Below are 24940 nucleotides of genomic sequence, written 5' to 3'. Positions count from 1 at the left end.
ACAATGTGGAAAAAGTCAAGGACTAGAAAAATACAGGGATGTAGTCTATGTTCCTAGGTCAAGGGGCATGGATACTTTCTGAAGGCTCTGTACATGTAGGCAGGGGTAAATTGAAACAATCTGCTTTTCTCAACGAGTTCAAAGCACGTGAACGCATCCAACTGGTAAATACCACCTTCCCACTTGGTTATGAAGGCAGGGTAAGTTAAATGGCCAACTAGGCAAAAAAAATCTGGACTTGCCTGTTTTGCATGTTATTTTGGCATTAATACCTGTCACATATCAGTTTGCAAACACTGTAAAAAATATAATTGAATTAACAAAGCCGCATACAAACATGGTCTCTTTTTTGTTTTCTTGAGTAAGGCAGCTCCAAAATGCAGGTGTTTCAGCCAAGCTCTGTGCTTTCTGTGATGGTGGGGCAAGCCAGCATAAAATACGGAGCGTTGTGCAGTGATTGGCTCAGTGTTGTCACTCATGGGGACTCCACAGTACGTCACCGCCAAGTCTAAGGGTAGAGCTCTAAAATTCTAGCCCCTTGGGTGCTGCCATTGAGTTACATTAGATGTTCCCATCCAAGAAGGTTCAAGGTGATTGGCCACAGATAATATGACATCAAATCACGTTATGTCTACAGTAGCTTTGATTGGCCTCCCCCAAGTTCCCAGTTGTCTTGAAAGCACCATAAATCCAGAGAATGCCAGACTTTGATGACAAAATTTGCCCACTGTGACGCAGAGAGTCGAGAAGTAGGTGCAGGTGGTAAGTTTAATAAAAGAAGGAACATGGAACAGATACATGTTTCTTGACATGAAACACAGAAACAATACTGCCTGGGGAATGAACCTAAAGGAGTGCAAGATAAAGAGGAGGTAATGGAGTCCAGGTGTGCCTCATGATGAATGCCAGGTGCGTGTAATGATGGTTGCCAGGACCGGTGATTAGTAAACCAGCGACCTCGAACGCCGGAGGGAAGTAGCCACAGGACGACGCCGGTCAGAGTAACGGCCCCGAGGATCGGGCAGGTCGGCGAAAATGGAAATCACGGATGATGTTGGGATCCAGAATGTCATCCACCGGAACGCAACGGCGTTCCTCTGGGCCGTACAACCTCCCAGTCCACAAGGTATTGGAGCCGACCCCCACAACGTCAGGAGTCCAGTAGGGATCTCGAGCTGCAACAAACACTCAAAGTGGACAGTTTTATCTCAATCTCTTCGTTCAAAGAGTCAATCATGGACACACTTAGTGACAGTTGTGGCTGCTTTGCGTAATGTATTGTTGTCTCTACCTTCTTGCTGTTGTCTGTGATCAATAATATTTGTACCCTGTTTTGTGCTGCTGCCATGTTGTGTTGCTACCGTGCTGTGTTGTATTAGGTCTCTTTATGTAGTGTTGTCTCTCTTGTCGTGATGTGTTTTTGTCCTATTTTAATTTCTTTTTAACGTCCCCTCAGGAGGCCTTTTGGTAGGCTGTCATTGTAAATAAGAATTTGTTCTTAATTGACTTGCCTGGTTAAATAAAACATCTGATTCCATGTGCTTCTTGTCTGTTCAGGCTGCAGAAAAAAATAAGACTCGAATCGAAAAAAAAATAAAAGATTTGAGTCACTTCAAATTGCCAATGTGAACAAGGCTGAAGTGGTCGCCGTAGGCTTAACTGTCAATCATCTCTGGGTACACGCCCCCGAGCCCCACCCTTTCCCATGGCATTGAGCAGCATGCAGTGTAGCGTAGCTCATAGTTTGTGTGAAAGGTTACTACAGGGTTAGGTCACAGACACATATTGTACACACACTCACGCAAACACCCCGGGAGAGACTTGTACAGGAGGAACTCCGGCGAACGAGAGAGACCAGGGGCGCGTCAGTGTTCCGCTGGATTACCTAGTGGGCGTGCACCACTCTCTTACCGCAGCCCAGTGTGTGTAGGCTTCTGCCGCGCTCATTGAGCTCGCTAATGGGAAATTGTTACTACCTGCTTCCCAGTTGACAGCTCACAGAGAACCCGTAGCATGGCTCAGGCGGTCACGGGTGGATCTATGGAAAGGGTGATTCTGGATGATTGAGCGTTTTATCTGCCATCCCTTGAAGAGGAATAATACATTCTGTTGTTGCGGCAGTGAGTGGATCTATTCTCTAGTATGTAACCTGTGGTTTGCGATAGTGCCTCGGGCATCGTGGACGCGCGGTGGAACGGAATAATCAATATTTGGACCGTTATCTGATTGACCATCGTTAGTGCGCCGACATGTCGAACCTGGTCAGGAGCAAGAAGGACAAGGAGATAATTGCAGAGTATGAGAGCCAGGTGAAAGGTATGCTTTTCTAAAAAACAATTATCACTAACGCGAACCCGCGCACATGCACACCGATATGTACGCACACATATACACCCCTCATACACACCCTCATGTTTATACACCCCCCCTCTCTCATAGGCACATTCATATACACACACACAAACACACCTGTCCATATACACTACACCTGCCTATTATGTCTGATCTACCGCCTCTCAAACATGGCTTGTTTGGAAAATGGATGTGTAGTGGGGATGACACCTCAGTATGATACATCAGTATTTCTGGGTTCATCCTGAGTGCTGTAAGGTGCCTGAGGGGGAGAGGAGAGAGGGGGGGGATTCTGCAGCGCCCTTGATCATTCTCAGCCATGTGGAAGTCAGGCTGTTTGCCAGTAGTAGGTTACACTAGTCAGTGGGTATAGAGTGGAGTAGTAGTGGGTATAGAGTGGAGTGGTAGCTGGGTATAGAGTGGAGTAGTAGTGGGTATTTGACATAGCTGGGAGCTCTGTCTGTCTTTCTCTGTCTGTGGTGTTGGTTCTGTTCCACTGTTGGTTTGCATGTATTGGTTTACTTCAGAGGCTGTGACTGCAGCGGGCTCCCCCGGGTGTGTCTGACAAACTGTATATAATGAGCACTGCACTCTGCGTATGGTGGGAGTGGGACACGGCGTAGGTTTCATCATCTCGTCAACCCCACTGATGTCCCCAAGGAGAGAGGCTTGTTATGGTTACTGTGACAGTCGGACCTCCACTCAGTGCTGTAACTATGGAACTGCCCCCCTCCCCACCATGATGTCCTGTGGTACGGTATGAAATGAGGGGGGCATCTGGGGAGAGCACTGACTGACTGTACAGGTGTTCCACGTGAGACTGATTCTGTTAAATGTCACGTCTTACAATAGCACTGAACTAAATACATCCTCAGTCATGGATGGATGTTGAATACAGACTTGTATCACGGGTGACCTGGCTGACTACTTTGTGTGGTGAGCGTTCTGGCGCCCAGAGCTGCTGAGGCATCAGCATCCTACACTGTGTTACACAGAGTGGAAGGGGAGAAGTGCAGTGGCTATAATCAAATGAAATGTTATTTGTCACATACGCTGAGTACAACAGGTGTAGACCTTACAGTGAAATGCTTACTTACAAGCCCTTAACAACAATGCAGTTTTAAGAAAAAATAAGTTTTAAGTAAAAATAACAGTTAAAGAGCAGCAGTAAAATAACCATAGCGAGGCTTTATACAGGGGGTACCGGTACAAAGTCAATGTGTGGGGGCACAGGTTAGTCGAGGTAATTGAGGTAATATGTACATGTAAGTAGAGTTGGTGTCCACATCACCATCAAACTATCATGGTCCAAACACACCAAGACAATCTTCCTGCCATCCAGGACCTCTATACTTGGCAGTGTCAAAGGAAGGCCCCAAAAATTGTTAAAGACTTCAGCCACACGGCCCAAGTGATGTACTGGTCAGTACGCACTACCCTCTGTAGTACCTTGCGGTCGGAGGCCGAGCAGTTGCCATACCAGGCGGAGATGCAGGATGCTCTCGATGGTGCAGCTGTAGAACATTTTGAGGATCTGAGGAGCCATGCCAAATCTTTTCAGTCTCCTGAGGAATAGGCTTTGTTGTGACCTCTTCACGACTGTCTTGGTGTGTTTGGACCATGATAGTTTGATGGTGATGTGGACACCAAGGAACTTGAAGCTCTTAACCTGCACCACTACAGTCCCGTAGATGAGAATGGGGGTGTGTTCGGTCCTCCTTTTCCTGTAGTCAGCAATCATCTTTGTCTTGATCACGTTGAGGGCGAGGTTGTTATCCTGGCACCACACGGCCAGTTCTCTGACCTCCTCTCTATAGGCTGTTTCATTGTTGTCAGTGATCAGGCCTACCACTGTTGTGTCGTCGGGAAAAACTTAATGATGGTGTTGGAGTCGTGCCTGGCAATGCAGTCATGGGTGAATAGGGAGTAAATCAAATAATTTTATTGGTCACATACACATGCTTAGTAGATGTTAATGCGAGTATAGCGAAATGCTTGTGCTTCTAGTTCTGACAGTGCAGTAATAACTAACAAGTAATCTAACAATTCCCCAACAACTACCTAATACACACAAATCTAAATAAGAATATGTACATATAAATATATGGATTAGCGATGGCCGAGCGGCATAGGCAAGGTGCAATAGATGGTATAAAATACAGTATATAAACTCAGCAAAAAAAGAAACGGCCCTTTTTCAGGACTCTGTCTTTCAAAGATAATTCGTAAAAATCAAAATAACTTCACAGATCTTCTTTTTAAAGGGTTTAAACACTGTTTCCCATGCTTGTTCAATGAACCATAAACAATTAATGAACATGCACCTGTGGAACGGTCGTTTAGACACTAACAGCTTACAGACGGTAGGCAATTAAGGTCACAGTTATGAAAACTTAGGACACTAAAGAGGCCTTTCTACTGACTCTGAAAAACACCAAAAGAAATATGCCCAGGGTCCCTGCTCATCTGCGCGAACGTGCCATAGGCATGCTGCAAGGACGCATGAGGACTGCAGATGTGGCCAGGACAATAAATTGCAATGTCCGTACTGTGAGACGCCTAAGACAGCGCTACAGGGAGACAGGACGGACAGCTGATCTGCTTTGTGTCTCTCCACCTGCCACCCACCACCCGCCAACCCCTCTTTATGCTACTGCTACTCTCTGTTCATCATATATGCATAGTCACTTTAACCATATCTACATGTACATACTACCTCAATTAGCCTGACTAACCGGTGTCTGTATGTAGCCTCGCTACTTTTATAGCCTCGCTATTGTATATAGCCTCGCTACTGTTTTTCACTGTCTTTTTACTGTTTTTATTTCTTTACTTACCTATTGTTCACCTAATACCTTTTTTGCAGTATTGGTTAGAGCCTGTAAGTAAGCATTTCACTGTAAGGTCTACACCTGTTGTATTTGGTGCACGTGACAAATAAACTTTGATTTGATTTGAGACCACATGTAACAACACCTGCATAGGATCGGTACATCCGAACATCACACCTGCGGGACAGGTACAGGATGGCAACAACAACTGCCCGAGATACACCAGGAACGCATAATCCCTCCATCAGTGCAGACTGTCCCCAATAGGCTGAGAAAGGCTGGACTGAGGGCTTGTAGGCCTGTTGTAAGGCAGGTCCTCACCAGACATCACCGGCAACAACGTCGCCTATGGGCACAAACTAACCGTCACTGGGCCAGACAGGACTGGCAAAAAGTGCTCTTCACTGACGAGTCGCGGTTTTGTTTCACTAGGGGTGATGGTTGGATTCGCATTTATCGTCAAAGGAATAAGCATTACACCGAGGCCTGTACTCTAGAGTGGGATCGATTTGGAGGTGGAGGGTCCATCATGGTCTGGGGTGGTGTGTCACAGCATCATCGAACTGAGCTTGATGTCATTGCAGGCAATCTCAATGCTGTGCGTTACAGGGAAGACATCCTCCTCCCTCATGTGGTACCCTTCCTGCAGGCTGATCCTGCGTGATTTCCTGCAAGACAGGAATGTCAGTGTTCTGCCATGGCCAGCAAAGAGCCCGGATCTCAATCCCATTGAGCACGTCTGGGACCTGTTGGATCGGAGGGTGAGATCTAGGGCCATTCCCCCCAGAAATGTCCTGGAACTTGCAGGTGCCTTGGTGGAAGTGTGGAGTAATGTCTCAGGAGGAGATGAACTGCAGAACTTAATGCAGCTGGTGGCCACACCAGATACTGACTGTTACTTTTGATTTTGACCCTCCCCCCTTTGTTCAGGGACACATTATTCAATTTCTGTTAGTCACATGTCTGTGGAACTTGTTCAGTTTATGTCTTTGTTCAGTTATCTCTCAGTTGTTGAGTCTTGTTATGTTCATACAAATATTTACACGTTAAGTTTGCTAAAAATAAATGCAGTTGACAGTGAGAGGACGTTTCTTTTTTTGCTGAGTTTACATATGATATGAGTAATGTTAAATATGAAAACATTATTAAAGTGGCATTATTTAAGGTGACTAGTGATCCATTTATTAAAGTGGCCAGTGATTTGGGTCTCAATGTAGGCAGCAGCCTCTCTGAGTTAGTGATTGCTGTTTAGCAGTCTGATGTCCTTGAGATAGAAGCTGTTTTTCTGTCTCGGTCCCAGCTTTGATGCACCTGTACTGACCTTTCCTTCTGGATGGTAGCGGGGTGCACAGGCAGTGGCTCGGGTGGTGGTTGTCCTTGATGATCTTTTTGGCCAGCCTGTGACATCGGGTGCTGTAGGTGTCATGGAGGGCAGGTAGTTTGACCCCGGTGGTGCGTTGTGCAGACCACACCACCCTCTGGAGAGCCTTGCAGTTGAGGGCAGTGCAGTTCCCATACCAGGCTGTGATACAGCCCGACAGGATGCTCTCGATTGTGTATCTGTAAAGGTTTGTCAGGGTTTTGGGTGACGAGCCAAATTTCTTCAGCCTCCTTAGGTTGAAGAGGAGCTGTTGCGCCTTCTTCACCACACTGTCTGTGTGGGTGGACCATTTCAGTTTGTCTGTGATGTGTATGCTGTGGATCTTAACTTACCACCTTCTCCACTGCTGTCCCTTCGATGTGGATAGAGGGGTGCTCCCTCTGCTGTTTCCTGAAGTCCACGATCATCTCCTTTGTTTTGTTGACATTGAGTGAGAGGTTGTTTTCCTGACACTACACTCCGAGTGCCATCACCTCTTTCCTGTAGGCTGTCTCATCGTTGTTGGTAATCAAGCCCACTACTGTTGTGTCATCTGCAAACTTGATGATTGCGTTGGAGGCGTGCATGGCCACGCTGTCGTGGGTGAACAGGGAGTACAGGAGGGGGCTGAGCACGCACCCTTGTGGGGCCCCAGTGTTGAGGGTCAGCGAAGTAGAGATGTTGTTTCCTACCTTCACCACCGGTGGCGGCCCATCACAGTCCAGGACCCAATTGCACAGGGCGGGGTTGAGACCCAGGGCCTCCAGCTTGGAGGGTACTATGGTGTTGAATGCTGAGCTCTAGTCAATGAACAGCATTCTTACAAAAGTATTCCTCTTGTCCAGATTGGATAGGGCAGTGTGCAGTGTGATGGCGAATGCATCGTCTGTGGACCTGTTGGGATGGTATGCAAACTGAAGTGGGTCTAGGGTGGCCGGTAAGGTGGTGATATGATCCTTGCCCAGCCTCTCAAAGCACTTCATGATGACAGAAGTGAGTGCTACAGGGCGGTAGACATTTAGTTCAGTTGTCTTTGCCTTCTTGGGTACAAGAAAAATGGTGGCCATCTTGAAGAATGTGGAGACAGCAGACTAGGATAGGGAGCGATTAAATATGTCCGTAAACACACCAGCCAGCTGGTCTGCGCATGCGCTGAGGACGCGACTAGGGATACCATCTGGGCTAGCAGCCTTGCAAGGATTAACACGTTTTAAGTGTCTTACTCACATCGGCCATGGAGAAGGAGGGGGGGTGGCACAGTCCTTGTAAGTGGGCCGCAACGGTGGCACTGTATTATCCTCAAAGCGGGAGGGAGGGGACTGAGCACGGACACCTCTGAGGGGGCCACGTGTTGAGGATCAGCGTCACAGATGTGTTGATACCTACCCTTACCACCTGGGGGCGTCCGTCAGGAAGTCCAGGATCCAGTTGCAGAGGGAGGTGTTTAGTCCCAGGGTCTTTAGCTTAGTGAAGAGCTTTGAAGGAACTATGGTGTTGAACGCTGAGCTGTAGTCAATGAATAGCATTCTCACGTAGGTGTTCCTTTTGTCCAGGTGGGAATGGGCAGTGTGGAGTGCATCATCTCTTGGGCCGGTGTGCAAATTTGAGTGGGTCTAGGGTTTCTGGGATAATGGTGTTGATGTGAGCCATGACCAGCCTTTCAAAGCACTTCATGGCTACAGACGTGAATGCTACGGGTCGGTCGTCATTTAGGCAGGTTACCTTAGTGTTCTTGAGCACAGGGACTATGGTGGTCTGCTTGAAACATGTTGGTATTACAGACTCAGTCAGGGACAGGTTGAAAATGTCAGTGAAGACACTTGCCAGTTGGTCAGCGTATGCTCGGAGTACACATCCTGGTAATCCGTCTAGCCCTGCGGCCTTGTGAATGTTGACCTGTTTTTAAAGGTCTTATTCACATCGGCTATGGAGAGCGCGATCACATAGTCATCCGGAACAGCTGATGCTCTCATGCATACTTCAGTGTTGCTTGCCTCGAAGCGAGCATAGAAGTAATTTAGCTTGTCTGGTTGGCATGTGTCACTGGGCAGCTTGCGGCTGCACTTCCCTTTGTAGTCTGTAATACAGTTGTTTGCAAGCCCTGCCACATCCGACGAGCGTTGGAGCCGATGTAGTATGATTCAATCTTAGTGCTGTATTGACGCTTTGCCTGTTTGATGGTTTGTCTCATGGCATAGCGGGATTTCTTATAAGCGATCGGGTTAGAGTCCTGCTCCTTGAAAGTGGCAGCTCTACCGTTAAACTCAGTGCGGATGTTGCCTGTAATCCATGGCTTCTGGTTGGGGTATGTACGTACGGTCACTGTGGGGACAACATCATCGTTACACTTATTGATGAAGCCAGTGACTGATGTGGTCATTGCCATCAGAAGAATCCCGGAACATATTCCAGTCTGTGCTAGCAAAACAGTCCTGTAGCTTAGCATCTGCATCATCTGACCACTTCTTCTATTGACCGAGTCACTTGTGCTTCCTGCTTTAGTTTTTGCTTGTAAGCAGGAATCAGGAGGACAGAATTATGTTCAGATTTGCCAAATGGAGGGTGAGGGAGAGCTTTGTGTGTGTCTCTGTGGGTGGAGTAAAGGTGCCCTAGAGTTTTTTTTCTCTCTGGTTGCACATTTAAGATGCTGGTAGAAATTAGGTAAAACTAATTTAATTTTCCCTGCGTTAAAGTCCCCGGCTACTAGGAGCACTGCCTCTGGATGAGCATTTTCCTGTTGTTTGCTTATGGCCTTATACAGCTCATTGAGGGCGGACTTTGTGCCAGTATCGGTTTGTGGTGGTAAATAGACAGCTATGAAAAATATACCAACTCTCTTGGTAAATAGTGTGGTCTACAGCTTATCATGAGATACTCTACCTCAGGCGAGCAAAACCTCGAGACTTCCTTAATATTAGATTTCGTGCACCAGCTGTTGTTTACAAATATACACAGACCTCCACCCCTTGTCTTACCGGAGGCAATAGTTCTATCTTGCCGATGCAGCGTAAACCCCGCCAGCTGTATTTTATCATTGTCGTTGTTCAGCCACGACTCGGTAAAACATAAGATATTACAGTTTTTAATGTCCCGTTGGTAGGATATTCATGATCGTAGCTGTCTATTTTGTTATACAATAATTGTACGTTAGCTAATAGGACTGATGGTAGAGGCAGATCACCCACTTGCTATCGGATCCTTACAAAGCACCCCGACCTATGTCCCCGATGTCTCTTTCTCCTGCGAATGACGGGGATGTGGGCCTTGTCGGGTGTCTGAAGTAAATCCTTCACGTCCGAATCGTTAAAGAAAAAATCTTCGTCCAGAACAAGGTGAGTAATCGCTGTCCTGATATTCAGAAGCTCTTCTCGGTCATAAGAGATGGTGGCAGAAACATTATGTTCAAAATAAGTTGCAAATAATGCGAACAAATGCACAATTGGTTAAGAGCCCGTAAAATCTCCTCCGGCGCCATTCAGGTCCAAGTGTAAGACGCCCTCTACAAGATCATCAGCGGACTCCATAACAATCATCCACCACCCTCTGACCAGCTCTCTCCATTCACCCATGAACTGACACTCACCATCTTCGTAGGATGCAGCTTTCAAAGACTTGGCCTCTATCGGTTGACCTGAAATTATATATTGCTTGTTTGTTTTTTGCTTTTGAAGTGCTTTGAGCTTCTATGAAAAACACTATACAAAAGTAATTTGTTGTTATTATTATTATTATTATTATACTGAGGACTGCACACAGAACAGTAGGATATTCCAACCAAGATGGTTGCCAGGCCACATACACTGAACATGGCTCTACACCCATCATAATTACATGGGCATGTTGTAGGGCTGTGTGGGATGAACTCTCTTACTCTCTCGCCCTCACATGCTCTCTCACAGCACCACAGAGCACATAAAACATATTCTGACTTTATCACCTGCAGTGCCTTCATGATCACTTATCTCAGAAAAGGAAATGGCTTTCACTTTTCACAGGAAAGAACTCCACATTGTTGTGAAAAAGCGTGATGTCCCTGCAGGTTGATATCAAAGAGAAAGGAGGAAATGGAGATGACGGTTAGAGAGTTTGGACTGAAATGGCATGACGTGTGTGTGTGTGTATTCTGATCAGGAAAGGTCACGAATACATCCTCAGCTCAGCCATGCACACACAGACACACATTGCTGAGTGGAACTCAAGAGTTCATAGAAGAGAATTTCCTCCTTGCGTCTACTCATCTCCCTCCTGCTGTGCTCTTTTTGTCACTGATGAACTCTGAATGCACAGGCTCTTCCCTGGGCACACAAATCAAATCAAATCAAAGTTTATTTGTCACGTGCGCCGAACAACAACAGGAATACAACCTTACAGTGAAATGCTTACTTACAGGCTCTAACCAACAGTGCAAAAAAGGTATTAGGTGAACAAAAGGTAAGTAAAGAAATATAAACAACAGTAAAAAGACAGTGAAAAACAACAGTACCGGTTAGTCGGGCTGATTTGAGGTAGTATGTACATGTAGATATGGTTAAAGTGACTATGCATATATGATAAACAGAGAGTAGCAGTAGTGTAAAAGAGGCGTTGGTGGGTGGTGGGACACAATGCAGATAGCCCGGTTAGCCAATGTGCGGGGGCACTTGTTGGTCGGGCCAATTGAGGTAGTATGTACATGAATGTATAGTTAAAGTGACTATGCATATACGAGTGTATCCGGCGCCAACAGAGATGGCCGCTTCGCGTTCTTTGGAAACTAAGCAGCATTTTGTTTTTTTATGTATAATTTCTTACACTGTTACCCCATGAAATCTTAAGTCTTATTACATATAGCCGGGAGGAACTATTGGATATAAGAGCAACGTCAACTTACCAACATTATGACCAGGAATACGACTTTCCCGAAGTGGATCCTCTGTTTGGTCCACCACCCAGGACAATGGATCGGATCCCAGCAGGCGACCCAAAACAACGGCGCCGCAGATGGAGCGGTCTTCTGGTCAGGCTCCGTTGACGGGCACATCGCCCACCGCTCCCGAGTATACTACTCGCCAATGTCCAATCTCTTGACAACAAGGTAGACGAAATCCGAGCAAGGGTTGCCTTCCAGAGAGACATCCGAGATTGTAACATTCTCTGTTTCACGGAAACATGGCTCACTCAGGATACGTTATCAGAGTTGGTATAGCCACCTGGTTTCTTCACGCATCGCGCCGACAGAAACTAACATCTCTCTAGTAAGAAGAAGGGCGGGGGTGTATGCCTTATGATTAACGAGTCGTGGTGTGATCATAACAACATACAGGAACTCAAGTCCTTTTGTTCACCTGACCTAGAATTCCTTACAATCAAATGCCGACCGCATTATCTACCAGGAGATTATAATTTATTATAATCTCAGTCGTGTATATCCCCCCCAAGTAGACACCTCGACTGCCCTGAAAGAACTTCATTGGACTCTATGTAAACTGGAAACCACATATCCTGAGGCTACATTTACTGTAGCTGGGGATTTTAACAAGGCTAATCTGAAAACAAGGCTCCCTAAATTTTATCAGCGTATCGAATGCACGACCCGGGCTGGCAAAATGCTGGATCATTGTTACTCTAACTTCTGCGACGCATACAAAGCCCCTCGCCCATTCCTTCGGCAAATCTGACCACGACTCCATTTTGTTGCTCCCAGCCTATAGACAGAAACTCAAACAGGAAACGCCCGTGCTCAGGTCTGTTCAACGCTGGTCCGACCAATCTGATTCCACGCTTCAAGATTGCTTCGATCACGCAAGGTCTACAGTCAATCACGGACTACAAAAAGAAAATCAGCCCCGTCGCGGACCTCGATGTCTTGCTCCCAGACAAACGAAACAACTTCTTTGCTTGCTTTGAGGACAATACAGTGCCACCGACACGGCCCGCTACCAAAACCTGCGGGCTCTCCTTCACCGCAGCCAACGTGAGTAAAACATTTAAACGTGTTAACCCTTGCAAGGCTGCAGGCCCAGACGGCATCCTCAGCCGCATCCTCAGAGCATGCGCAGACCAGCTGGCTGGTGTGTTTACGGACATATTCAATCAATCCCTATCCCAGTCTGCTGTTCCCACATGTTTCAAGAGGGCCACCATTATTCCTATTCTCAAGAAAGCTAAGGTATCTGAGCTAAACGACTATCGCCCCGTAGCACTCACTTCCATGATCATGAAGTGCTTTGAGAGACTAGTCAAGGATCATATCACCTCCACCCTACCTGACACCCTAGACCCACTCCAATTTGCTTACTGCCCCAATAGATCCACAGACGACGCAATCGCAATCACACTGCCCTAACCCATCTGAATAAGAGGAATATCTATGTAAGAATGCTGCTCATCGACTACAGCTCAGCATTTAACACCATAGTACCCTCCAAACTCGTCATTAAGCTCGAGACCCTGGGTCTCGACCCCACCCTGTGCAACACGGTCCTGGACTTTCTGACGGGACGCCCCCAGGTGGTGAGGGTAGGAAACATCTCCACCCCGCTGATTCTCAGCCAACTCCTGTGCTTCCTGTTCACCCATGACTGCGTGGCCACACACGCCTCCAACTCAATCATCAAGTTTGCAGACGACACTACAGTGGTAGGCTTGATTACCAACAATGACGAGACGGCCTACAGGGAGGAGGTGAGGGCCCTCGGAGTGTGGTGTCAGGAAAATAACCTCACACTCAACGTCAACAAAACAAAGAAGATGATCGTGGACTTCAGGAAACAGCAGAGGGAGCACCCCCCTATCCACATCGACGGGACAGTAGTGGAGAAGGTGGGAAGTTTTAAGTTCCTGGGCGTACACATCACAGACAAACTGAAATGGTCCACCCACACAGACAGTGTGGTGAAGAAGGCGCAACAGCGCCTCTTCAACCTCAGGAGGCTGAAGAAATTTGACTCGTCACCAAAAACACTCACAAACTTTTACAGATGCACAATCGAGAGCATCCTGTTGGGCTGTATCACAGCCTGGTACGGCAACTGCTCCGCCCACAACCGAAAGGCTCTCCAGAGGGTGGTGCGGTCTGCACAACGCATCACCGGGGGCAAACTACCTGCCCTCCATGACACCTACACCACCTGATGTCACAGGAAGGTCAAAAAGATCATCAAGGACAACAACCACCCGAGCCACTGCCTGTTCACCCTGCTATCATCCAGAAGGCGAGGTCAGTACAGGTGCATCAAAGCTGGGACCGAGAGACTGAAAAAGAGCTTCTATCTCAAGGTCATCAGACTGCTAGCCACTTTAATAATAAAACATTTGATGTAATAAATGTATCACTAGTCACTTTAAACAATGCCACTTTATATAATGTTTACATACCCTACATTCCTCAACTCATATGTATATACTGTACTCTATACCATCTACTGCATCTTGCCTATGCCGTTCGGCCATCGCTCATCCATATATTTATATGTTCATTGGGGGGAAAAAGTATTTGATCCCCTGCTGATTTTGTACGTTTGCCCACTTACAAAGAAATGATCAGTCTAATTTTAATAGTAGGTTTATTTGAACTGTGAGAGACAGAATAACAACAACAAAAATCCAGAAAAAAAACGCATGTCAAAAATGTTATAAAATGATTTGCATTTTAATGAGGGAAATAAGTATTTGACCCCTCTGCAAAACATGACTTAGTACTTGGTGGCAAAACCCTTGTTGGCAATCAGAGGTCAGATGTTTCTTGTAGTTGGCCACCAGGTTTGCACACATCTCAGGAGGGATTTTGTCCTACTCCTCTTTGCAGATCTTCTCCAAGTCATTAAGGTTTTGAGGCTGACGTTCGGCAACTCGAACCTTCAGCTTTCTTCACAGATTTTCTATGGGATTAAGGTCTGGAGACTAGCTAGGCCACTCCAGGACCTTAATGTGCTTCTTCTTGAGCCACTCCTTTGTTGCCTTGGCCGTGTGTTTTGGGTCATTGTCATGCTGGAATACCCATCCACGATCCATTTTCAATGCCCTGGCTGAGGGAAGGAGGTTCTCACCCAAGATTTGACGGTACATGGCCTCGTCCATCGTTCCTTTGATGCGGTGAAGTTGTCCTATCCCTTTAGCAGAAAAACACCCTCAAAGGATAATGTTTCCACCTCCATGTTTGACAGTGGAGATGATGTTCTTGGGGTCATAGGCAGCATTCCTCCTCCTCCAAACACGGCGAGTTGAGTTGATGCCAAAGAGCTCCATTTTGGTCTCATCTGACCACAACACTTTCACCAGTTGTCCTCGGAGTCATTCAGATGTTCATTGGCACACTTCAGACGGGCATGTATATGTATTCTTGAGCACGGGACCTTGCGGGCGCTTCAAGATTTCAGTCCTTCACGGCATAGTGTGTTACCAATTGTTTTCTTGGTGACTATGGTCCCAGCTGCCTTGAGATCATTGACAAGATCCTCCCGTGTAGTTCTGGGCTGATTCCTCACCGTTCTCATGATCATTGCAACTCCACGAGGTGAGATCTTGCATGGAGCCCCAGGCCGAGGGATATTGACAGTTCTTTTGTGTTTCTTCCATTTGCAAATAATCGCACCAAATGTTGTCACCTTCTCACCAAGCTGCTTGGCGATGGTCTTGTAGCCCATTCCAGCCTTGTGTAGGTCTACAATCCTGTCCCTGACATCCTTGGAGAGCTCTTTGGTCTTGGCCATGGTGGAGAGTTTGGAATCTGATTTGCTTCTGTGGACAGGTGTATTTTTTTTTTACAGGTAACAAGCAGCAATTAGGAGCACTCCCTTTAGGAGCACACTCTTAATCTCAGCTCATTACCTGTATAAAAGACACCTGGGAGCCAGAAATCTTTCTGATTGAGAGGGGGTCAAATGCTTATTTCCCTCATTAAAATGCAAATCAATTTATAACAATTTTGACATGCGTTTTTCTGGATATTTTTGTTGTTATTCTGTCTCTCACAGTTCAAATAAACCTACCATTAAAATTATAGACTGATCCTTTCTTTGTCAGTAGGCAAACGTACAAAATCAGCAGGGGATCAAATACTTTTTTCCCCCACTGTACATATTCTTATTCAATCCTTTGTACTTGTGTGTAAAAGGTAGTTGTTGTGAAATTGTTAGTTTACGTGTTAGATATTACTGCATGGTCGAAACTAGAAGCACAAGATTTCGCTACACTCGCACTAACATCTGTTAACCATGTGTATGTGACCAATAAAATTTGATTTAATGATAAACAGAGAGTAGCAGCAGCGTAAAAGAGGAGTTGTGTGGGGGGGGGCACACAATGCAAATAGTCCAGGTAGCCATTTGATTACCTGTTCAGGAGTCTTATGGCTTGGGGGCAAAACTGTTGAGAAGCCTTTTTGTCCTAGACTTGGCACTCCGGTACCGTCTATGACTGGGGTGGCTGGGGTCTTTGACAATTTTTAGGGCCTTCCTCTGACACCGCCTGGTGTAGAGACACACACACACACTGAATCGACATCGACACAGTGAATTTGAGTGATTAGATTTAATGAGAGCACCAGAGAGAGAGAGTGTGCGCGTGTGTGTGCGCCCATCCCAGTCTGGCAGCTGGCCAAAACACACTTGGGGATGCCCTGCATTACAATGACCACTTAAAGATACAGCACCGCTTTGCTGCTGCTCTCTCCCGTTTTAGCGGAGGTACATGTATGTATCTGAATTGTCGCTATGTGGATTTGCAGTCTGCCTTCCCTCCCCATCCTGTGATTGGTCAGGGGCAACTGTGTTTATGAGGGGGGCTGTTCTACTCACGTGATGATGTCACAGTGAGTGTTGAGTGTTGATCTGAAGCCCAGGTATACCCAGGTATTCTGACCTGTATGTATTTCACAGTGCTAATGTCTGGCTGTCGGTCTCTGTGTGCAAAGATATGAGGCATTTTTTTTTATGTTTGGTAACATCAAGTGATGGCTTGGATCATATAAGCCTGAATGATAAGTGCAAAAGAGGGAAGGGGAGAGAGGAAGGGGAGTGGAAGAGAGAGAGAGAAGGAGGGGGGCCCTATGAAAGTGAGCTCTTCTGCAAGCAGCTCTTTTTTTGCCTGTGTCTGCATGTGTGTGATTACTGACCCCACATCTGCATGCCTGGGAGGGAAGGAGGGAGAGAACGAAGGGAATGGAAGGAGAGAGGGAGGAGGGAAGAGATGGAGGAAGCAAAGAAGGAGAGCTGAGAGAGAGCACTCACAGCAGTGTGTGGTTGTGAGACTGAAGGAAGAAATTGGTGGCCAATGCCAACACTTATGTGTGTGTGTGTGTGTGTGTGTGTCTGCCCTTGTGTCCTTGGACCTGTTTGTCATGGAAATGAGCCAGGATGAGCTTCCTCTTCCTGTTCAGCAAATTACAATTTGTTCTTAACTGACTTTCCTAGTTAAATAAGGGTTAAATAAAATAAATACAAATCCCTCTCTCCCTCCCTCCCTCCATCTCTCTCATAGAGCGGCTGTCTCTAAGGAGTCATCTTGGACCGCATCCTTTGCCCACAATAACAAAAGAACACGCACACATTATACACACACACACACACACACACACACACACACACACACACACACACACACACACACACACACACATTAAATATACACACACACACACACACCAATCCCACAGTCAGCATGGCAGTGCACACTTCAGTGGTTGTGCTGTTTCAGAGCGAGGGATCTACAGTTGAAGTCAGAAGTTTACATACACTGAGGTTGTAGTCATTAAAACTCGTTTTTCAACCACTCCACAAATGTCTTGTTAACAAACTATAGTTTTGGCAAGTCGGTTAGGACATATACTTTGTGCATGACACAAGCAATTTTTCCAACAATAGTTTACAGACAGATTATTTCACTTATAATTCGCTGTATCACAATTCCAGTGGGTCAGAAGTTTACACACACTAAGTTGACTGTGCCTTTAAACAGCTTGGACAATTCCAGAAAATTATGTCATGGCTTTAGAAGCTTCTGATAGGCTAATTGACATCATTTGAGTCAATTGGAGGTGTACCTGTGGATGTATTTCAAAGCCTACCTTCAAACACAGTGCCTCTTTGCTTGACATCATAGGAAAATCAAAAGAAATCAGCCAAGACCTCAGGGAAAAAAAATGGTAGGCCTCCACAAGTCCAAACCCCTGAAGGTACCACGTTCATCTGTACAAACAATAGTATGCAAGTATAAACACCATGGGACCACGCAGCCGTCATACCGCTCAGGAAGGAGATGCATTCTGTCTCCTGGAGATGAACATACTTTGGTGCGAAAAGTGCAAATCAATCCCAGAACAACAGCAAAGGACCTTGTGAAGATGCTGGAGGAAACGGGTACAAAAGTATCTATATCCACAGTAACATTAGTCCTATATTGACGTAACCTGAAAGGCTGCTCAGCAAGGAAGAAGCCACTGCTCCAAAACCGCCATAAAAAAGCCAGACTACGGTTTGCAACTGCACATAGGGACAAAGATCGTACTTTTTGGAGAAATGTCCTTTGGTCTGATGAAACAAAAATAGATCTGTTTGGCCATAATGACCATCTTTATGTTTGGAGGAAAAAGGGAGACGCTTGCAAGCCGAAGAACACCATCCCAATCGTGAAACACGGGGTGGCAGCATCATGTTGTGGGGGTGCTTTGCTGCAGGAGGGACTGGTGCACTTCACAAAATAGATGGCATCATGAGCGAGGAAAATTATGTGGATATATTGAAGCAACATCTCAAGACCTCAGTCAGGAAGTTTTAAAGCTTGGTCGCAAATGGGTCTTCCAAATGGACAATGACCCCAAGCATACTTCCAAAGTTGTGGCAAAATGGCTTAAGGACAACAAAGTCAAGGTATTGGAGTGGCCATCACAAAGCCCTGACCTCAATCCTATAGACATTTTTGGGCAGAACTGAAAAGGCATGTGAGAGCAAAGAGGCCTACAAACCTGACTCAGTTACACCAGCTCTGTCAAGAGGAATGGGCCAAAATTCACCCAACTTATTGTGGGAAGCTTGTGGAAGGCAACCCTAAACATTTGACCCAAGTTAAACAATTTAAAGGCAGTGCTACCAAATACTAACTGAGTGTATGTAAACTTCTGACTCACGGGAATGTGATGAAAGAAATAAAAGCTGAAAGAAATAATTCTCTCTACTATTTTTCTGACATAGAAACATTCTTAAAATAAAGTGGTGATCCTAACTGACCAAAGACAGGGAATTTTTACTAGGATTAAATGTCAGGAATTGTGAAAAACTGAGTTTAAATGTATTTGGCTAAGGTGTATGTAAACTTCCGACTTCAACTGTATCTGACACAGGAAGGAGAGGACTGGCAGAGAATACACAACGATAACCCCCCCACCTCTTCCACTCCCTCTCTCTCTCACGCACACATACATTCTATATTTCTCCCTTCCTCATTTTCTTCCTCTCTCCTTATCTTGGTCTCTCCCTTTCACACGGTCTCTCTTACACACACATGGACACGCAGACACACCAATCTCCAGGGGACCCTCTCCACTTCACTACCTGTTGTCTTGGCAACCACACACTGTGTGTGAACCATGTGACGAAGAAGGTGAAGACAGAGCTCATATCTGCCGCATCGACATTGACACACACACACACACACTGGTGTGCATGCGCAGATATGCTTCATAAAGATCCCAATAGAATAATGTCATGGCCTTTAGCGTGAAGAATCTGATTTCCAGTCACGCATGCTCTCGTGTTTGTGTGTGTGTGTGTGTGTGTTTGCACACGCATGCACGTAAGTGTGCAGAGACATGCACGTTCCCCACTGTGATAGTGGATTATCTAGTGAGCATGTGTTCTAATGCAAAATGGCTGCCATGTGCATCACCCAGGTGGGTGCCTAGCTACACATTAGTGGGTGATGAAGAGCGGTGTTCCCGTCATCTGTAAAGGGCTTTGAGACCTGGTGAAAAACACAATATGAAATCAATTCATTAGTATATGGGCCAGTACTCTGCAAAGGTGTTATGTCTGCATCTGTTAGTGAGTGTGTATTACTAGAGGTGTCTGTGTAACTAAATAATTGTGTTTGTCTGTGGAGGTCTGGTTTAGGGTGTGTGCATGTATTTCTGTGTCCATGTCAGTGCAGGGAAGTGTGTAAACATGTCTGATTGTGTTTACAGTATGTCTCTGAGTGTGTGTGGTGTGTATTTCCATAATCGTATGTGTATGTATCGCTGATTGTGTGTATCATGTGTGTGTATACAGTATATATCTGATTATAAGTGTATCTGTGTGTAGATGTGCGTGCCCAGCTGGTGGAGCAGCAGCGGTGTTTGGAACAGCAGACAGAGATGAGGGTGCAGCTGCTGCAGGACCTGCAGGACTTCTTCAGGAAGAAGGCTGAGATCGAGACGGAGTACTCCAGGAACCTGGAGAAACTAGCCGAGAGGTTCATGGCCAAGACACGCAGCACCAAGGACCACCAGCAGTACAAGTAAGAGGACGTGTGTGTGTGTGTGTGTGTGTGTGTGTCAAACTGCTTATTTGTGTGTGCATAGCTCATATGGGTTTATGTGTAAACAGTGGCTTTATGTTTGTGTTGATTTGAGTACAACCTCCCCGATCTTTCTCTCTCCTACAGAAAGGACCAGAACTTGCTGTCTCCAGTTAACTGCTGGTACCTGCTGCTGAACCAGGTAATGAATCTGTTTGTTTGCATGTGTGCTCCATCCTGAAGGCACATATTGCTGACATGTTGGTTCTCTTCATTAAAAAGTTGCCTGAGATCATGTGCTTACATTGCCTGAATAATCTCGCTCTTCAGGTGAGAAGGGAGAGTAAGGACCACGCCACACTCAGTGACCTCTACCTGAACAACGTCATCACCCGCCTCACGCACATCAGCGACGACTCCGCCCGCCTGCTCAAAAGAGTGAGCCAATCACAGCCTCTTCTCATGCATGTGTCACAGATCATCAGGGGTCAGCGTTCAAAGATGACTTTCCCAAGGGAATAGAGGGTTTAATAGCTTCGATGACAAGTCTGTTAGTATGAGAGGGAGCAAGAAGAGGACCAGAAGAGTTAATGTTTTCTAAGGAAAAGTAAAGGCTCATATTTCCTCCTGTGTATTTTCCCAGAAGCCTCTTGGTTTGAGAGGGAGCTATAAAAGGAGCCACAAAGAATTAACCTGATGGGTTTTAATCAAAAGTACAGAAGGTCCACATTTCCCCCCGTGTATTTTTAGAGAAGCCTGCCTCCGAGTACTGTAGAACAAGTTAAACACACACACCCCTTCCGAGTTCAGCTCATCATGTTCATTATTCATATCTCTGTGGCTCCTGTTTTATTAATGAGAGCTAAAGTGCTGAGAGACCTGCTAGCTTGTAGATACATACAGTACACCTAGACAAAGAGGCTTCGTAACTGTGTTATAACTGCTTATGAAGCCAGGGGCGCAACTTGGATATTAAAAGTGGGGGGACAAAGTTATTTATTTAAAAAAAAATTATATATATAATTTTTTTTATTTACATTTTTTTTTTTTTTACAGTCGGATAAACACTCAACTGCCTACCCAACCGCTTGGAGGCGTCCGCATGGTCCTAAAGCACATCCTTGCCTTGTTTTGTATATCATTCCAATGATAAAACTGGTTGCTGCCCCCCACCCGTCCCTCATCTCTAGTGAAAGTTTCGCCCCTGTATGAAGCTCTAGCACACAGATGACACTTGTCAGTCACTGTGAGTGAGCCGAGGATGACACCGGCTGGTGACCATGACAACGCTGAGTTTCTGACAGCCTGGTGTCCATGGTGACCGGCTCAGCTGGTCCGCCTCACAGTGAGAAGGCTAGTGGAATGGGATTCATCCATTCTGGGATTTTAGAGTCATTTGGCTTAATGCAATATTAATGCTGTACAGAATGCTATAAGTCAAACTCCCAAACTGGAAGGAGCTGTTTAATACATGAGGACTCAGACACACACACACACACAGGAGCTAGGAGCTACAGCCCGGCTCCTGCCACTATATGTTTTATTTATGGATTCATCCGTTTGTGGATGTATTTATTTATTCATATGCCCTCTTTATCGGATTATGAAACGTTTCTCATTTGCAGTGATGACCTCCCTTCTCCACTGTGTTGATGAAATATCTCTCTCCTCCTCTCTCTCTTCCTCCATACCCCCTCTCTCTCGTCTACCCACTCTGCTCCCCTCCTCTCCCCTCCCTCCTCTCTCAGAGTAAAGAGATCACCTTTCAGCTGCAGGAGGACTTGATGAAGCTCCTGAATGAACTCTACACCGTAAGTGACATCATCTATAACTGCCACACACACACACACACAGACAGTCTCCATTAAACATATAACTTTAGGGAGTTGAAAGCTTTTTTTTTTACTGTCACTTTTCCTGTTCTTAAACAACACGTCATCAAAAACGGACACACTTTCATTTTAAACATTGCAACGTGAACTTTGAGGAATGAGTAACTTTTTCTGTGCTCTACCAATTCTTGTAATTTCAGTAAAATGCTGCAAAGGAAAGTTGCTGAGCGTTAAGCTTAGTTAAGTGAAGGCTTGGCAGCCTTAAAAGCTTCTGGTGTAAATAAATAAGCACATGAGCTAGCAAGAACTTAGAGGGGACAGGTCTGTTCCTAACCTCACAGGGTGAAGGGAGGTTTAGGGTGGGTGCAACTGTCAACGGTGGGCAACATTTGTCAGGTGCATTTCTATAGGTGACTGTGGTATGAGCAGTAAGGTCATGTTCAGTAGGCACGAAACAGGAGAAAACACTTTCAAACGGAGGAGGTACTACCTGGACTCGTTCAATGAGGAGCATTCTTTCTGCTTTCCATGTCAAAACCTTTCCGTCCATTAGTGCCTTCTGAACACGACCCAAATGATTTGCCTGGGCAGAGTTGTTGACAGATGGATGCATTGTGGGCTGTGGTTGCTAGGTGATGAAGACATACCACATGTACCATGGGGAGACGCTGAACGCGGAAACCAAGCTGAGGGATGCCGAACGTCAGGTGGGGGTTGGCAAAGTGGGGCCTGGCGGGGGGGTGGAGCCGCTATTCGGCATGCGTATAGAGGAACGCCACCAGAGACGCAACGCCGCCCGCAAGATGGAGAAGATGAGGGAGAAGGTACAGAGACCCTTGAGGGACAACCTCTCCTTTCCTGCGTTCATAAAAAAATGTAAGTCTCTAACTTTTATTTTCTCCTCACCCTTCTCTCTCGCTCTCTGCTCCCACTCTTTCCCTCTCTCTGTCGCTCTCTCTCCAGAGGAAGGCTAAGTACTCTGAGAACAAGCTGAAGTCTCTGAAGGCCAGGAACGAGTACCTTCTGACGATGGAGGCCACCAACTCCTCCGTGTTCAAATACTACATCCACGACCTGCCCGATATCATAGACGTGAGTACACACACACACACACACACACACACACACACACACACACACACACACACACACACACACACACACACACAAACAAGCCGATTCAGTAGATTTCACTATTACCTAAGCAGTGTTGACAAAAAGTGTTAGGTGTGTCGTTCTCTAACACATTACCATCTCCTCCCTCCCTCCCTCAGTGTTGTGACCTGGGGTACCATTCCAGTCTGAGTCGTGCGTTGAAGACCTACCTGTCTGCAGAGCTGAGTCTGGAGGCCTCCAGGCGGACAGGGTTGGAGGTACTGGAGGGGGCCGTAGAGGGCCTGGATCCTGCCCGAGACAGACAGCGCCTGCTGGGCCTCTACCCCACCGCCTTCTGCCCCCCGCCACGCTTCAGCTTCCAGCCCCACATGGGGGACCCCGTGAGTGCGCAGAAGTGCAAAAACACACAAGCACGGATTCACACACAGACGTACGCGCACACAGTGACACCCCCCCCCGCCCAGGTAGGCGCCCGGTCATGCTGTGTGTTGTTCCTGTTTCCTGTCAGGTGACCCAGATAGCTGCCCAGCCACAGGTGCAGGCAGAGCTCACATCTAGGCTGCAGCAGCTCCAGTCACGCCTCTCTACCCTGAAGATCGAGAACGAGGAGGTGAGACACACACACATTTATCACACAGTCATATGTACTTCAGTTTCCCAGTGTGCTTTGCTGGAGAGGTGAGACCAGACATATACAGTTTTCCAGTGTGCTGTGTTGTAGTTTGGTTGACTCTCAGACCACATGCTGTGGGACGAAGGAGAGGGAGGTCGGGTTGGATTGATTTTGTGCCCGATGTAGACTTACAAATAAACCATTTTCGTTCCCTGAAGCTAGAGCTTTTTTGGGTTATTTATAGTGTGTTTTTAGAGTGTGTATTACGGTTGAGCAGTATGTATATGGATTGCTGTGGAATGGGAGGGCAGCTGTTATCTAACCCTGAAGGTCACAGAAGTGCTGATGAAGACTGGAGTAATGAGCTGCATCTGCATGTCTCAGCACACACACACACACACACACCGTAATTACCATACACAAATAAACACTCTCACACACCACCTGCACCGTACAGATTTAAGACACACACTCGCTCAAACCTCATATCCACAAGTACATGAACACACACATACACCACACAATCTGTGAGCGACTACTTTGGTCTAACTCTATTTCCCCTACCCGCAGGTGAAGAAGACATCGGGGGCCACTCTCACCACCCTTCAGGACATGACAGTGCTGGATGACTATGACGTTTCCCAGAGTTTCACCCACAGCCCCTCTTCAGAGTCGGTCAAGTCCAGCGTGTCGGACGGCTACCTAAACAAACCTAGCCTCGCCAAGCGCCGTGCCAACCAACAGGAGACTGAGCTCTTCTACTTCACGGTGAGACACGCACTCAGAGACACACACACACACACACACACACACACACAGGCTAGTTGATGTCGACAGTTAGGTAGATGTACAGTTAATAAACGCTGTATGTTCTTCTGACTGTGGTCCACAGAAGTTCCGTGAGTATCTGGAGGGCAGTAATCTGATCTCCAAACTACAGGCCAAGCACGACCTGCTGAAGAAAGCCATGGCCGAGGGTAAGAGACCCCACGCTCTATCTTGCTTTCTCGATTCTTTCTTGCGGTCTACCCTCTTTCTTTCTCTCTCTCTCTTTCTTTCTTTCTCTTTGTTAGCCTGATCCACGCTGGGCTCTCGTTTTGTTTCACTTGAATCCGTGTAGTGAAACAGAATGTGAGCTTGCGATATCAGGATGGTCAAACAAGGCTATCTTTTTGTAACTGCTATCTCTCTCACTGCCTCTTTTATGGCTGAGAAATATGCCTTACGTGCTAATGCCCTCCCTGTCTGACAATAAAAAAAAACTGCCCTCTCTCTGTCTGCCTGTGTCTTTCATGTCTCTCCAGGGTATATAGCAGACACGCTGACCACCAGGTATAGCTCTTAAGCATGTTATTGACTGAAGCTC

The 24940-nt window shown here is 46.4% G+C and overlaps 1 protein-coding gene across 1 annotated transcript in view; it reads left to right on the top strand.

Annotated features, from left to right (window-relative positions):
* The first annotated feature begins 1701 nt into the window (after positions 1-1701).
* Positions 1702-24940, top strand: part of LOC106609150 (SLIT-ROBO Rho GTPase-activating protein 1) — a 29601-nt gene continuing 6362 nt past the window's right edge. The window contains exons 1-12 of the mRNA XM_014207630.2: positions 1702-2316; positions 19818-20013; positions 20161-20215; positions 20344-20451; positions 21762-21824; positions 22478-22669; positions 22809-22937; positions 23120-23341; positions 23470-23571; positions 24145-24342; positions 24467-24551; positions 24879-24906. Of these exons, the coding sequence (XP_014063105.1) occupies positions 2250-2316; positions 19818-20013; positions 20161-20215; positions 20344-20451; positions 21762-21824; positions 22478-22669; positions 22809-22937; positions 23120-23341; positions 23470-23571; positions 24145-24342; positions 24467-24551; positions 24879-24906 (1445 nt within the window). The 5' untranslated portion in view covers positions 1702-2249. The remainder of the gene's footprint in view (positions 2317-19817; positions 20014-20160; positions 20216-20343; positions 20452-21761; positions 21825-22477; positions 22670-22808; positions 22938-23119; positions 23342-23469; positions 23572-24144; positions 24343-24466; positions 24552-24878; positions 24907-24940) is intronic.

This window comes from Salmo salar, chromosome ssa07 (genome assembly GCF_905237065.1).
Source record: "Salmo salar chromosome ssa07, Ssal_v3.1, whole genome shotgun sequence".
In the NCBI taxonomy this organism is placed as follows: domain Eukaryota; kingdom Metazoa; phylum Chordata; class Actinopteri; order Salmoniformes; family Salmonidae; genus Salmo; species Salmo salar.
This window is presented reverse-complemented; position numbering and strand designations above follow the sequence as displayed.